General features: G+C 43.9%; 1 protein-coding gene across 1 annotated transcript in view; it reads left to right on the top strand.

Annotated features, from left to right (window-relative positions):
• The first annotated feature begins 1,374 nt into the window (after positions 1–1,374).
• Positions 1,375–15,582, top strand: part of HGFAC (HGF activator) — a 43,826-nt gene continuing 29,618 nt past the window's right edge. The window contains exons 1-4 of the mRNA XM_063336839.1: positions 1,375–1,530; positions 3,018–3,072; positions 4,897–4,993; positions 10,581–10,654. Coding sequence (XP_063192909.1) covers positions 1,465–1,530; positions 3,018–3,072; positions 4,897–4,993; positions 10,581–10,654 — 292 coding nt within the window. The 5' untranslated portion in view covers positions 1,375–1,464. The remainder of the gene's footprint in view (positions 1,531–3,017; positions 3,073–4,896; positions 4,994–10,580; positions 10,655–15,582) is intronic.

Below are 15,582 nucleotides of genomic sequence, written 5' to 3' on the forward strand. Positions count from 1 at the left end.
GCCTGATGGCCAAAGTCAAGAATGAGGGTAGGAAGTGGAAATCTATATTCCAGCTTTGCCAGGTGTCCCCACACAGATCAGACTGTCTGTACATCCTATTTCTGTCTTTGAAATGGGTGAAAATAAGACAGAACTATTCCACAAGTCTCTTCCGAAGCTTTATTTCTTCAAACCTTCAGGCAACAAAAAATACATAGAGGCAAATACTTTTTTTTTGCTTGTTTGCTCTTTGCTGGCTTTTGGGAAGAAAATTCTAAGTTTGCCTGGTTTCTGCTGTTCCAAGCCTTGCTGACAGTAGGAAAGTTTTGTCCATAAAGCTATGCATGCGTAATTTCACTAACGAGAGCTATTACTGTGAGGACAGACACAGCAGTGTGGTAGCACAGCCAGTGGATGTCCCCTTCAACATTACAAACCATCATGGAAAAGTTGTCCTGGAGTAGCTCCACTGCACTGCTGGGCCCTGCTGCCATGGTCTTCTTGGGTTAAAAAGAAAATAAAATCATATATTCCCTTGCATAGCTCTGCTGGGGAAACTTCAAAGGGCAGAGCACGACTTAAACAGGGACTATGGTATTCTCTCTGTTGTTGCGGCTCTGGGGATTTTGGGTGTGAAGAGGTGCGGTCCCTGATTGACAGTACATGGCTGGCAAAAGCCTCATGCAGAGGCAGAGTTGTACCAGCCAAACCTGTGGATTTTGGTTGTGGGGCAAGGTGGGGCTGAAACAGACTTCACTGGTGAAACGTCGGTTTTAGCAATACCCTCTACGTCCCTGTTAGAAACGCTGCTGCAGTGCAGCGATCTCAGCCAAGCACTTAAAAGACAGAGATGGCTTTGCTCAGGTGGCTGAAGAAGGGAGCTTTCTGGTACAGTAAATGTTTTGTCAGAGTAATGTCTATTTTCTTTCACTTTAATTTTCCCAGTCTATTGTAAGTCACAGCTGGGCAGGTAACCGTCTGTTAATGAGTAATTCTTGTGTCTGATATCAGCATTGATCTGGTTCATATTTTGCAATGTAATGTCATCTCCTGAGTGGGCTTGCTTGGAGCTTCTTGTTATTGCTATGCTATGCTTTTAATTAGCTCCTGAAGGGAAAGAGGCGGGAAAGGTCTAGATGGTAAATCGTCTCTGATTACAAGCAACACTGGGTCAGCTCCCCTGGAGGTGTTCTTAAGTGCTTGCTGAGTACACCAGCGATCATCTCCAAGGGTCAGGCACTTCATAAACTCTTCATTCCCTGTGGTTTGGGGAGAGTATCTCGCTACATGGCATTCCCATCTACCCACAAAGACATTAATGATTAACAACGATAACAGCTCTGCTTACTTAGAAAACTAAAATACCCTAAAGTCAAGTAAATCGCAGTCCCTTGTGAAAGCTCGTTGCTGATTCACTCTCCTGCTTTAGCCCAGCCCTGGAAGTTTCCCTCTGCCAGGCCAAACCTTTGTGAGAGGAGAGCAAAGATGAAAGTCTGTGCTCCTTTCGCTGTTGTCTTGGCTCTGACTCTGAGCAGTGACTGTGCAAGGATGGTAAGTCTGATTCCTCTGTTTTGGAGTGGTGGATCACCTATGCGCTGGCTGTCAGGACAAGGTTGCCTTAGGGTCGGAGGAGCGAAGCTGCTGACCAGACTGAAAGAAAGAGTACTTCGAATGAAAAATAAAAGAGATTTGCTAGATGAAGCCTCACAGCAATGCTGATTAATCGGGGGGCCTGTCGGATAGCTAGTCCCATACGCACCAAGATATTGAAATATTTGAAAATGCATCTCAGAAATGCGTTGACACAAGTAGGTACCTGCAGTAGCAGGAAAGGAGAGTGCTACCACATCAGACTTTACTGCTACCTGGTAACTGAACACACCAGCTTCGGTAACCATCTCCTTCTTTTAAAACCTCTCCCTGTTTTCATGCCATGCCCTTCAGTCAGTGATTTCATTGGGTGCTTTGTGTCTTTTTTTTTGGGGTTTGTCTGTGAGGCAGCTGCAGCACTGCTGAGCGTGGCCGTGACGGTTTGACTTTGCCTGTCTGCTTAAATCCCACCATGGCCTGGTGTCCACCACGGGCTAGCAGTGTAGCTGATAGCCAGGACCCCGGTTGTGTGGCTTTATGTTCAGCCTTATTTCACTAGCTAGTTTAAAACTAGCTCAGATCTACTTAAATGATGGTATAATCCTGACTGCCCCAGTGAAGTACAGAAGTATCCCCTTAGACATTGCAGGTGGGAGCAGAGAGGAATATTCACGGTGCCTAGGAAAAGATCAGCCCTGGCTGAGGCCATTAGAGACTGCGCAGTGCTGGCAGAGTTGCTGTAGAATGCAAAAACTGTTTCTTCCTCAGAACTGTTCAAGCCCTCCCTATATATCTTAGCAACAGCTTTGTCTCATCCCTTACTTGTTACGTCCCCTACCCAGTTCTGTGTTCATGATGTGCTGCATCCTTGACTGCTTTTGTGATGTTTTTGTTTTGCTATCGTTCAGCTCTCAGCACCTTTGGTGGCAGCAGCACTTTATGTGTATTACCATTTTTTATTATTTCCTGTGGCTTAAAATCGGCTCAGGCCTGCGCTCTTTGCTCGCCGATCGGCAAATCCAAATAAAGCAGAGGTCGCTTTTTTAACTAATGCCCTGCGGGTTACAGCTAAATGGCAGGAAAAGTCAAATGCTCGGATATTATTTGTAACTGTGAACTGGCCCCAGAATGCATATATGCTTCCTACAGAGAGAAACAGGAGATGTATCCTTTGGCAATAGAAAGATATAATGGAGCAGAACTTTGGCCTTTTTTTGTGCTGTGCTGGGTTTTCCTAGTTTAACAGGGACCTTTCACGAGGCAGTGTTTATCTACCCTCTTTCACCAGACTGTGCCCCAGTAAAAATCACACACAAATAATGAGATTTTTGCAGAAGCACTGGGAGAAAGACAATTTCAGGGCGCCCTGGAAAGCACGTTTGTCTCTATCGGATGGTTCCCAGAGTGAATTTGTGTCTCCAATCCACATTCTTTTTTTCTCTTTGTAGCACTACAAATCTGGGGCAGGAAGAGGCTCAAAACATGAGTTCACTCGCCCACAAGGTACAAAGTCAAATCCAATAGGTTTCATGACAGTAAGAACGATCTGCCTGTCTGTATCCACGCTGTGCAAGTCAGTAGTAAGCCTGTCTTTGTTTCAACATGAATAAGGATTATGGAATGGTTATGCCAATATTAATTTCTGTGTAGAGGGGGAATTTGGGATTAGCGCAGGAATCACAGGTAATTTTCCTTCAGGTGTGGATTAATGGGAAGGTGCTGATAGGAATTTAGTTTGTCTCAGCTGGAGTGGCTTATATTCACTCATAACATGGTGTGGCTGTCACTTTATTTTAATCAGAGCCGCGTCTGCCCTGCAACTTTAAAGTGTCTGAGCGCTTTGATATGCATAGGTTCAATTTCTGCCGCAGCCCTTGATCTCCCTGTGGGAGAAGGGTTTGAGCCCCGTGCAATTTGCTGGGTTGCATTTGTTTTGATGGCACCTAAATAATCAGACATCCTGGCTGTGTGCGCGCATTGCAGGCTTCAATTTTTAAAGCTTTTGTTGTCCTGTGCTTTTGCTGTTAAGGATTACATGAATCAGGCCATTAGTGGTGCCTTTAGAGCTTAGTCTTTAATGGAGTTTGGGATGCAATATGTCTTCTGAACGGATGTATTTTCACAACTCCCCTAACTGCTTATAACAGGAGGTATGAGACAGAGAAGGTAAATATCTGAACATTTGCTTAATTAGTTCAGACAATGAAAACCAGGGTTGAAAAATATAATACGTAGCTATTTTACATTGACAGATAAGGGGACAGTTAGGACAGATAGAATGACCATAATTCCAAACGGTTAGGAAGGGGGTTGGACCACAGGGACAGGTTATTTTTCCCATGATGCTAATAACTGGCCTCAGCGGCTCTTTGAGATAATAAGTCTGGGCTTGTGAGGGTTAACAGATATCTCAAGGGTGTGCAGGAACCCCAGCAATGATGGAAGGGGTAACCTCAGGATAAGTACTAGTTGTACATCGTCACTGAGAAATGGAAATGCGCCGTGCTGCCAGCTTGGTTGTATGCCCCATTTCTCTCCTACAGCAGAGGCTGGCTTTCCATTCACGCTCACAGCTCTCAGAAGTGATTGCTTTAAGTTTAATGGTTAAATAAGCTCTGACAGTTTTTCATTGTCTTTTTTATCTTCAGTCTCCTTCATTCTCAAGACTCATCTTGAAGGATTTTTTTCTGTTAGACTCCCACTAGCCTTCCTAGACTCCCACCACTCTTCCTTAGGCTCCCATCGCTGACGTGATAAAGATAAAACTTGCCCTTTTCAGACACCCAGTCCCATTAATTTCTCCCAGTTGTAAGGAACCTGCTTATCTCAAAGGGAAGGTGGTATGATCAAAATTATCCGTCATCTCCCCCAACCTTTAAAACCTTCTTTCTCCTGACTGTTTCTATTTCAGTTTGTACTGTCTGGTGCCTTAATTGTTTTAAACAGATGTTACAATGTGATATGGAGCCTGAAAGGATACTACTTCAGAAATCAATTTAATATGCTATTACAATACAACATAATTAGAAACGATAATTGCAATTAATGAATATAATTGGCATTTGCTGTACCAGAAATTGCAATATATTTTGAGCTGAAACGATCTAAGATCTTTATTCTACTGCAGAGCCCATTAATCTTTGTTGATTCAGTCATTACGTAGGATTTTAAGCCTCTTCTTATGCACTAGAAATTGCAGAGACATAGAGCGCAAAGTACAGCTGATAAACTTGAAGATATCTATCTTCATAATTTCATATGATAACACATAATACGTGTACCTGTGGGTTGGATCTGCATGATGAGGTTTTTATTCTTGTATTTCAGTGTTTACGGAGGATGGAAATTTATGCAAATTTCCTTTCCGGTACGGTGGAAGGTTTTATCACTCGTGTTTATCAAATCTATTTTCCCGAAAGAAATGGTAAGTTAACATTGCTCATAAATGAAGACAGCATTCAAATGAATAGAATATGTCATCCTTTTAATGCTTTAATCTTCGTTTTAGAACAATTAAGTTGAGCTTCATGTTGTACCCAAGGAGAGCCATGCAGTTGTCCTGTTTATAGTCATGGCCGTGAGGTCAAGACTCGTGCTCAGAGGGGAGGGAGCCCAGGCAGGGGGTCTCCAGAGCCAGAGAAAGCTCAAGAACTGCAGAAATGCTTCCTATTTGGCCTTGATATTGGAATTGCAACCTATATGAGTGGCAAGAGCTTGTACGGAAAGGCTGGGACCGATGGCACAACCTGATAGAAACCCTCTGCTGAGGGAGAAAGGAGAAATACAGACACCTGTAAGAGATGACGCTTGGTTACGGAATTGTTGGGTTTGTGTGGGCCGTACTTGTACTGCACCAGAGACCATCTGATTTGTGAGGAAAGTTCTTTTTTTTTTTTTTTATCCCATACCTTTAATTTCTATTCAGATTGGCAGCAGGCCCCTTTTGGGCGGTGCAGTACTGAGAGGCGAGGTATTACTCCCGCTTGTAGGGTAATGATTTATTCTACTAGTGTGTTTAAGGCCAGGTCTCCTTGTTTTGAGCAAAGGTTATTCTTTTACATATGCAGAAGTTGTTAAAAGTATTTGTTATTCATTTTGGGGTAGGAGCAGTCAGGTGGGAGACCTGCTGCAGCGAGCACTGGATAAACAAGACTAACTTTGCAGACGAACCTATGTAATGGGCACACGTGAACGGAAACCAAAGGCAACAAAGCAGGGAATATATGGGTACCAGTAATGTGAAAATATATGCACAGATGAACTATGTGAAAGGGACATACTTGCATGTTTTCAGGGTGGAGATAATATTTTATATTTTTCTCCCATGCAGGGCAGAGGTCTCATTTTTTATACTGGACTGTCTAATTTTTTCATGATCTGTGTCATCTTTGCGATGGCACATCTGTTTGAAGTGTAAGTGCTGGTGTAATGTAAACAACAAAACACATACCTTCCTACACAAATAGACACAGAGCTGCAAGCTAGGAGAACACTTCTGAATTTCCCCAACATCCATAGATACAATCCAGATAAGAAAAGCCTCAAGGAAACAAGAACTTGAGAATATCTTAACTAAAGGAAAGCAACTGGAAAATTTTTCCGGCTTGAACCCTGTCTTTGATGTACTGTAGCCACAAAGACTTTGACCTTTGGACCCACTTAATTTCATGCAATGCTTAAGATGGATCTTGTTAATACATGACACTGTGTATTTGGTTTTGGCCAGTTGGGACACAGAAATGGAAAAAAATGGAAAAACCTGTGAATGGATGGGGTCCAAGGTTAGAGCACACTTTAGAGCTGACCTTGGACAACTTGCTCTCATGCTTGCAATTTTTAAAAAGCCATTTGCAAGTGGGGAGAGAAGGAGGAGGACAGCTGGAGCTGTTTGGTTTTGACAGGTCCTTTCACCCCATGGCCGACCTTCTGGCCAGTGTTTACTCTTCTTTGCTAAAAGCAACCCAACATGTGACTTCAGGCACAGAAATGCCAGGGAAAGAGCCCTGAGGGCAGCCAGGAAACCTGCTCTGTGCATTTTTGTGTGACTTGGCATTAGCCCATGCCGGACTGATGCTGAATAACTAATCCCAGGGGACCTGGCAGGCAGCAGGCGAGGGCAAGGCTTGTGTCCTTCCTGCTCCTGGCTGCCTGTGCTGCGAGCTGCTGGTAAGGATGGAGATGATGAGAGGCTGGATGCCACCTGCCTCTCTGGGGGCAAATACAAGGAGACCAGACCAGGAGAGTGCTGGATTACGCACTTAATGAGTCCATGTCTTTAGTCCTCAAGTCATACTTTTAAGGCAGGACTACAGGCAGGACTATGGAGTGTGAGCCAAAGCCTGCTCCAATTGCCTTTAATTTTATTACATGTTTTCTCATACTACATATGACACAGATATTGTGTGCTACCCCATCATAATAAGTTCAATAAAAAGATAGTCCTGCAGAAAGCTTTTAAGAGCAGTGTCTATCTTAATAAAAACCTCAGCATCTCATTTATGAAAGCTAGTGTGCTGATTAAAAGGGCTAAATGTGGAAGGCAAACAGACACGACCTTGTCCATTTGTAACATTGAATGTTTCAACATAAATCAGAGTCCTGACCACAGAAACCTCTTCCTACTTACTCTGAGAGCAACAAACAAGTTGTATCTTTATAAATATTTATCCAAAACACAGGAAAGAAGACAAAATAATTGCAGTATTCAAATCACAAACTTCCTTTAACAGCATCCTCTATTGCATTTCCCCTTAATTATAATCTCTTTTCACAGATAAAATCCTATTTAGATGCCTCTTACCAGCTACTAAAGATGTCACGTAAATTTGCCTTATGTGTTGAAGAGAAAAAATTAACTGGAACTGTTGCTAAAGTTCATTAGTACCTCCAGAAAGACAAAACAGTGTAGGGACAGACCAAATGGGGGTGCGATGAACACCCGTGAGAGCAGATGGGGAAGGTGGTCTGAATTGCAGCCAAGCCGTGGCTGCAGGGATGCTGCCAGTGCCCTGCCCCTGTGTCCCATGGTGGGACGGGTTCCTTCCAGATCCTCCTCGAGGGGAACGGCGGGAAAAGATCTTGGCTCAGATTTTGGCCGTGACTTGGAAGGTGTTGACTCATACCCTGGAGAAGCCTTATCCTGTGCTTGAGTGCTGGATGTGTGGGTCCCCGTTGTGCCAGGTTGCAAGGGTGGGCTCAGGTCTGTATAGGAAGGGCGTGATCTTACCATCTTCTCTGGCAACAGGAAGATTTGATACTTTGTCTGCAGACCGAAAACAGTGCAAAGAAGGGCTTTTTGGCCAATTGGATTACAAGCTGGAGAGTGTATGCCAGTCCTGGGAGGAGAAGGACATGTGGGGTAAGCCAGGAGACACCAAGCATCTGTCTCTGGATTTTGCTGGTGCTGGTGGTGGTTGCTCTGGTGGTGTCAGGTGAAGCCTGGACATCTCTCATGGTCAGGACAACACCTAAAAAGGTCTGAGGGAACCTCCAGGCCTTGAACACGGTGACAGCACTAGGCATGATGGCAGAGCTCTTTCCTTACACCAGTCTGTCGCTGGCCTGAGGCTTTGCTTGCTCTCCAAAACATCCTATTATTAAGTGTCCCAGTGCTCCTAATGGGTAAAATAGCCTGCTTTCCATTTATCCTGCCTACTAGTCAGGCCTCATCTGTGATAGACCTAAAATGTTGTTTAAATCAAGCCCTAGTAGCGAACTTTTCTGGTGTAATTAATTCAGTATCTGTGTCTTTAAATTTTCACTTTTTTATTAACAATTTTATGCGATGGTCTGATGCAAAGACATTTGTTATAAATTTAGAGAGTGGGCCCATTTACAAGTAGCACAAAGAAATAATAAACCTGTTTGGTGTGACTGCTGGAGGTAATATCCAGTGAGACCAAATTGTCATCCCATTTTTGGTAAGCCTCCCAGCAAAGAAGAGATTTTTAAAAGAAAAGGAGGGAGACTAGTGAAGTAGCTTTGAGGATGTGCTGAGCTTCCCCCAGACAGTGAGAGATACTGGCGGAAACCAGAAAAGGATTGTGTGAATGTGCAAGAAGCCTGGTACTGAGAAGGCAGCCTGGCACCACAGGGGAGGACCAACAGCATCGTAGTCACTGCGGGGCGATAGGGAAGGAGGGGAGTGGTTGTGAAGAGCATTGGATGGGAGAACCAGTGGGTTGTGGAAAGCTGGTGGAAGACGCCCCTGTCAGGGTCTCTGATAAGAAAAAACATTTAAGAAGGAAAAAAAAAAGAGTTTCCATTTGCTTAGAACTTGGCTGCTGCTTGACAGACTCCAGAGAGTATTAATTTGCATATAAATTGGTTTTTTCCCCCTAATGATGAGAGTTTGCTTGAATTCTTTAGGTGTATACAGGACCTTTTCCATTTGCCTTTTCCATTCTGCCTAGTGTAACGTCCCTCTACTAAATCAATAATTATGTCAGTCAGAAAAGTTAGAAAAGTTTGGACTCTCCTTCCCTGTCATGGCTGGCACAGATGAAGTGTTTGGTCGGAGATGGTTTTGCCAACAAAGACATAAGCAGTGCACTGCCAAGAACTACTTTTAACTTACGCCTCACCTTAATCCTCATGTGTAATAGACCATCCTTTATAAAAACACGATCCACTTCCCACCAAAGGAGCCCAGAGAAATTTCTATTAACTCCCAGCAGAGTCGCTTGGGCCTTAATGCCTGTGAGAAAACAGCCTCTTTAAGAAGGTGTCAAGTCAATCTGCACTAGACTACTGAGCACCTTTCTTTTTATGGACCTTATATAATTGAGGTCACCAAACTTAATATGCGTGGCCTATTCAGATGCTCCATAGGAATTAAGCATTTTAAATACCACATAGCATCTAATTAAGAAGCAAAGTAAGGCAGTTAAAATGGTAGACATGCTCTACAATAAAATTTCAATCTAGCTTGTGACGTCCTAGGGTGAAAAAATATTTTATAACGCAACTGGTAAGGTTGTTAACTTATACTAACTTAACACAAGATATGACAAAAACACAAATAATAAAAACAAATTATTAGTCACATTAGGTAAAGCAAACCCCTATTTCTTCCAGTGCTGTGTAGCCACTCATTTTCCTGTGTAGTGGCAGCCGATATTTATTATGCTGCATTAGAACTTGTTGGGGAAGATGTTTTGGTGGACGGTGCATTGGGACACAAGGTGGACCTCCAAGGTTCGGCCTCAGTTCAGTCACACACTCCCTGTGCGGCCTCGGGGAAGCCTATAAGTCTACCCCTGCAAATGGAGAATAACAGCTTAATGCTCCTTGGAGTGCTATGAGTCTTGGAGATAACAGACTGAGGAGGGCAAGGAAAGTGTGCGGATGGAGTTGTCAAAGTTTGTCTCCGTAGGATTCCCACGGGCGGCGTTGCGTGCAGGATTCAGCCCGCTGCTCTGCAAAAAGAAGTTTTATCCGTGCGTTTGGAAATCACCCCCACGTCAGCTATTTCCTCATTTCGCCTGTCAAGTTAAAAAATAGAAATGCTTTAAAGGAACTGAGTGCAAAATACATTTGCCGCTGAAAGCTAAGAAAAAGTCCCTCTGTGGACAGTCTTCTGCCTCCACAGATTATTAAAGTAACTGGCAGGCATAAAAAATGGGTTGGGTCCTGTTTTGCTTGCTTTGTAATGAATAAAGGAGACATAATTTATTTGCTTCGGTTTTGGTTTTTATTTCTGTCTTTCGTTTTCTAATCTTAGAAATAGAAAGAAGGTTGAGTTTTTCTGGAGGATTCATCAGAGATCTCAGGTCCTGCTTCCACATCTCATTCTTAATCTGTATTTTGTTTGAGAGAAATGGTGCAGAGCATCTTTAACAACAACTTAAAGCATATTTGTGCTCTGGTGTTCAGAGATTTTGAATGAAACATGCTAATTAGGGAAAAAAGTATGAATTTCCAGGTTGCCAAAGAATTGAGTCCGTATAGATTCAGTGCAAGCATTCAGGTTGTTAAAAACTGCACTAAACTGCACCTTTAATTCTTTTCAGGTGTTCAACAACACATAACTATGACCGGGACAGGAGATGGGGTCACTGTGCTTTATTGCCCGAAGACCACGCAGGTAAGACGAGGCATTGCTGAGTTGCTCCAGATACCTGGCTCCTACTTTGCCACCTGCAGTAAGGAGGGACGGTGCCTTCAGTGTACTTTTATTTGGTGTACACAGAACAAGCCTTCACCTTAGCTGTTTCTGCGATCTCTCTGTGACTCTGCATAACCATAGCATTAGACTGTGAGTATCACACAGTCTTTAATTTACTCTCACTTGATTAACTTGAAGTCATGGAGAGAAATGATGGTAACACCAACATGGAAACCTAAACTCCTGCTGGAGCCGAGCACAGAGATGATTGTCTTCTCATCCCTCATGGCTTGGATGTGCCTTTTAGTTTTCCGCTGATTTAACCAGTTACATTTTTCTGTCTCTTTGACCAGTTAATTTTTTAGAAGGTACAGAAACATTTCACACCCTGTGCAACGTATAGCCATCACTTCCAGCTGTCCCTCCTCAAGATCTCAGGGTGAAGAGCAGACCTTCAAAACCAGATTTCCTTGGGCTGTGAGCTGCATCAGGGAAGACAAGAGGACAGACACATTCATTGCAAGAGTACTGAGGGACAATGAAAGGGTTACTTAGGGGAGCAGTGCTATGGCTTTGTGTGGTCACCACACTCCAGTGCTAAAATTACCTCATTGTGAAAGTCTGTCTAAAACGGGAAGCAAAGGTCTGCGGCAAACTCTCCTTTCTATGTAAGTTGCTTTTATTGACACACTGGGTGAAAGCATCACGTCCCAAGCAGCTCAGTGGGCAACATGCATCCCTGTCCTCAGCAGTACCTCGATGGTTGGCCCTTGCTTGTCTCTGTCTCCCCAGCTTGATGTTTCATGACCTGCCTGCTGGGGAATCTCATTTTATAAGGAAGGCATATGTCTAATTCTCAATTTATAGTGACAGAGCAGCACTGAGCAATCAGGTGTTGCACTGATGCCCCTGAGGTTTTTTTTGGATCTGTGTCCAAATGCTGATCATGTTCCTCTTTTCTCCTTCACACTACTTTCATATGTGACCTGGCTTGTTTAGTCTGTGGCATACAACCAGATGCCCTTAGATGTTTGCTTCCCGCTTTCCAATGAAGGGCATTTTCCACCATCCACTTGCAGGGAGTTCTCTGTCATGTCATGAGACTTGTTGACGAGTTGATTACAATCTACCAGAGTGCTTGAAAAGCCAACGTTAGCTGAATCATGCTGAGAGTCTAAAATTAAGCAGTGCACAGCATCATCATTTTAAACTTAACAACTTTAAATTATTTTCCAGCCTGGCTTTAAAACAGATTAACAGTAGATCAGAGACAAACGACCTAACCCCAAAACAAGCAGCAACGCATGTGCCTTTGTAATGCAAGTATGTCAGACACAAACGTAGACTTTATAGACAGTTCATGCTTACAAGAGCCAGGTTATGAGGGCTGCACTTATTCATGAGTGCCCTCCCAGAGCCTGAAATGTTGGAAGCGGTAACTCATGACTGCTTTAATCCTCCACTGAAACATTGACTGTCGCATTGGTGGCTGGCTGATTCAAGGAGGCTTTTCTGGTAGCTGAAGGAGGAGCTCTCTCCAAGTCTAGCATTTCATTTCTGGGGGTGCCTTGTGCCACCTCTGTGCCTCCCTCAGCCCATTGCCATGGTCCTACCAGCTCCACATGCAGCCATCTCCACAGCTAGCTGGCATCCCATAAGTCTTTTGGGGCTTCCTGGCTCATTTTTGCCTGTTACCCACTGCAGCATTGGATAGGGTGGTTTGCAACAAGGTCTGCCTGACCCTTGCTGAGGGATATCCCTGACAATATACCCTAACGTCAGTGAGGGCTTGTCTTGACTACTGTTTTTTTTTTTTTTTTTTCTCCAGAAAAAGAGTTAAATGTGTGAGAGAGGAAAGGGAAAAGAAAACAGGATGGGGTAGCTGGAAGAGACAACTGCTGGTTGTTGCAATGAAAAGACTATCTCCAAAAGCAATAAGAATTTCGTAAAATTAAATTAAAATGTCTTTAGGTGTTCACTTATTTATAAACATAAGTCTACTTATTTTTTAAGCAGCAAGCACTATGTTTGGACTTGGAAAAGTCTTAGCAGATCTCCAGCTATAGCTTAAAGAGAAAAGATTTATAGTGAGGTTGAAAGGAAGGAGCGGCACAATGGCTAAAGGGAATTTCAAGCAAACAGAAGGAAATTTAGTCTGCTGGGGAAGATAGCAAGGAAGAAAGAAGCAGTCCAACTGAATAATGTAGATATTTAAAATGTGGAAAATATATGATTTTGTTGTTAAAAAATCCACTAAAATATTAAATCTTTGGGGGAATCTCAACCACGTTATAGACACTTGAAAAAAAAAGAAAAAATGAATGTTTTTGGGGAGAGAGTATCCTTTGGCCATAAGAGATTGGTGAGGAGCGTGTGAACTGGGTTGGTGAAGGAGCTGGTTGAAAGCAAAGGCTGAAGCATGGAACTCTCTCCGGAACAAGAATACCATGTGTGCATGTGGCGTCAGCTTGAAACCATTGGAGCTGCTTACAAATTAGTGTTAAGCAAGTGTTGGAGGCATTGATCCAGAAAAGTACATCTGCCAACCTCAAGAGAAAGTTTAACCAAAAGTGTTTAGCTTTGGGATGAAGTGAAGCTCAGGTACGAAGCCTCTGCTGGGGGAACAAGTTAGTACAGCATTGTACAGAGCCAGAGCTCACCATAATAACAACCAAGGTTCAAACCCCTCCTGAAATCACTGGGAGCTTTATTGCTGTCTTCAGGTTTCCAGAGGATCCTCTACTTCTGCCCAGGGGATCTCTGTGGAGACCACGTGTAGTATCTGCCTGATGTGACCCCTTCATACACACGGGCCAACTGGGTTGTGAATGTGTAGTTTGTATGTATGCCTGTATGGATACTTGCATAAAAGTGCAACAAGTGGGTCTTCCAGACCTTGGGCAGTCTGTTAGGATTACTGCTCTGAATGTTTGGAAACCTTGGACAAACGGCCAAAACCCCAGGGAGGCCCAAACTTGGGAGAAAAGTGCCAGACAGTGAGTTTTTTTAAGAGATGTTTGGACAGATATGGAAAGAAGAAGTACAGTTGTGTGGGTTGTGCAAGAAGGAGGAAGAGGCTTCACCCCAGGAGGGGCTCTGGGGAAGAGCAGTCCAAGTTCTGGGAAAGGTAGGTGTCAGAAACAGAAAGTTTTTGTGGGAAGATATGGTTAGAAAGATGAGACAAGGCCACTGCTCGTTCAGCAGAGCCTCAGAGAGGTGAAGCTGAAGCCAAGGTGATTGCTAGCAACCTTGGAGTGCTTTTCCCATGAGGGTGGGCAGATAAAGCTAGGTGGCTTTAGACGTTGGCTGAGATTTCAGGGACTTGGCACTCCCCAGTTAATGGCTAGTTAATGGAGAGCAGTATTGCCTGAAGGGAACTGTGATGTGTCCGTGTGCTTATGAGTAGAAGTTGTTCCTGGACTCTGTGGAAGGTGGAGAGGGATGCAGAATACCCCAGGGAAGTCAGCCTGGACTGGCGGGTGGGATGCAGTGAGGAACTCTGATTGGGGAAGAAATGGAGGACTGGAAGTGCTCTTTGCAGATTTAATGAGGGTACAAAAAATGTCTTGACCACCGCTGTACCAGAAGATGGCCTGGAGATCAAGTCATGGTTTGGATGTGATGGGAGTAGGAAATACAGGATTTTCCTTTGAGGAAACATGACACCACTTAAAGTTTCATAACTATCAAGCGGCAGGAACAGTAGGAACGTCACTGCCTTTACTTGCTTTCCCTTGATGTTATCCTGGAGTGAAACTACCAGTGAATACACCCAGGCCTGCTATCTGATATCAATTACGTCACTCTCTTGTGCAGTAAATATTTTGAGCTGTGCAGGGGAACCTTCACATTTGTGCTGCTGTAGCAAAGCTCAGGATGTGCCTTTTGTGTTTAGCTTCAGCCCTGTATGTGTGTGCCTGTGTTTCTGTATGTTGCATCCCATGGTTAGGACCACACACTAGCTGAAGGAGCACCCAGATTGAGTAACTCTGCAGTTGCCCTCGCAGAGTTTGGCTAGCATTAAAAAGAGAGTTTGAATGCAGAGAAGCTGTTGGGCCAGCTTTGCAGTGGGTGTAAGACGTGATGTTCATTGACTTCAGGGGAGATAATACCCCTCGACACTGCCTGAAATCAGGAAAAACAGATGGCCAGCAAGACTCTTCCACCTTTTGCATTGCACATTGCCAAGTAAAGCTTCCATCACAGGGATGAGAATGTTGTTCTGGCACACGCTCTCCTCTCCCACCCTATTTTCCCACGATTTAGAAAATTCCTTAAAAATCAGAGATAGATCAGAGAGGTCCGGTTTGAGCTTGCTTGGCCTGATTTACTTGGATGTGCCCTTGTTCTGCTTCAAAATTTTTTCCTTTGTTCCAGCTGTCCATTCGTTTTAGTCAAAATCCCCAAATCCATAGCAAATTCTTCTGTCGAGGGTTGTCCTTTGCGTAATTTGAGAGAGAGATGCATAATCCTGGTCACCGATGTCGAAATGCGAAGCATGCAGGGCAGTAATCCGGGCAGAGGCAGAGCTGCAGCCTTCCCTCCCCAGTGTAAAGGCACAGCTCCATCTTGTGGGCATTCGTCCCATCTTCTTCCTCACCACAGCGGCAGCTCTGGCAACTTCATGCATGACGGGACCTCCCACCTTCGGACAAGTTAACTCTGGCGAAGAAGGACCAGCTTAGTGATTTGCTATACGGTTTTTAAAAGGTGGATAAATATAGGTGCTGTACAGCTGGAAACAAAACCAATGTAAATGGGTTGGGTACACATTGCTTTAGATTAATAGGTGTTACCGAAACCACCGTGCATTGAATCAAAATGGTTCATGTAACCAAGCCCATGCGTAACACAACAAAGCACGGCTTATCTGGCACCTATTAACAACAACTTCTTATGTGGCCTGT

This window comes from Chroicocephalus ridibundus, chromosome 5 (assembly GCF_963924245.1).
Source record: "Chroicocephalus ridibundus chromosome 5, bChrRid1.1, whole genome shotgun sequence".
In the NCBI taxonomy this organism is placed as follows: Eukaryota; Metazoa; Chordata; class Aves; order Charadriiformes; family Laridae; genus Chroicocephalus; species Chroicocephalus ridibundus.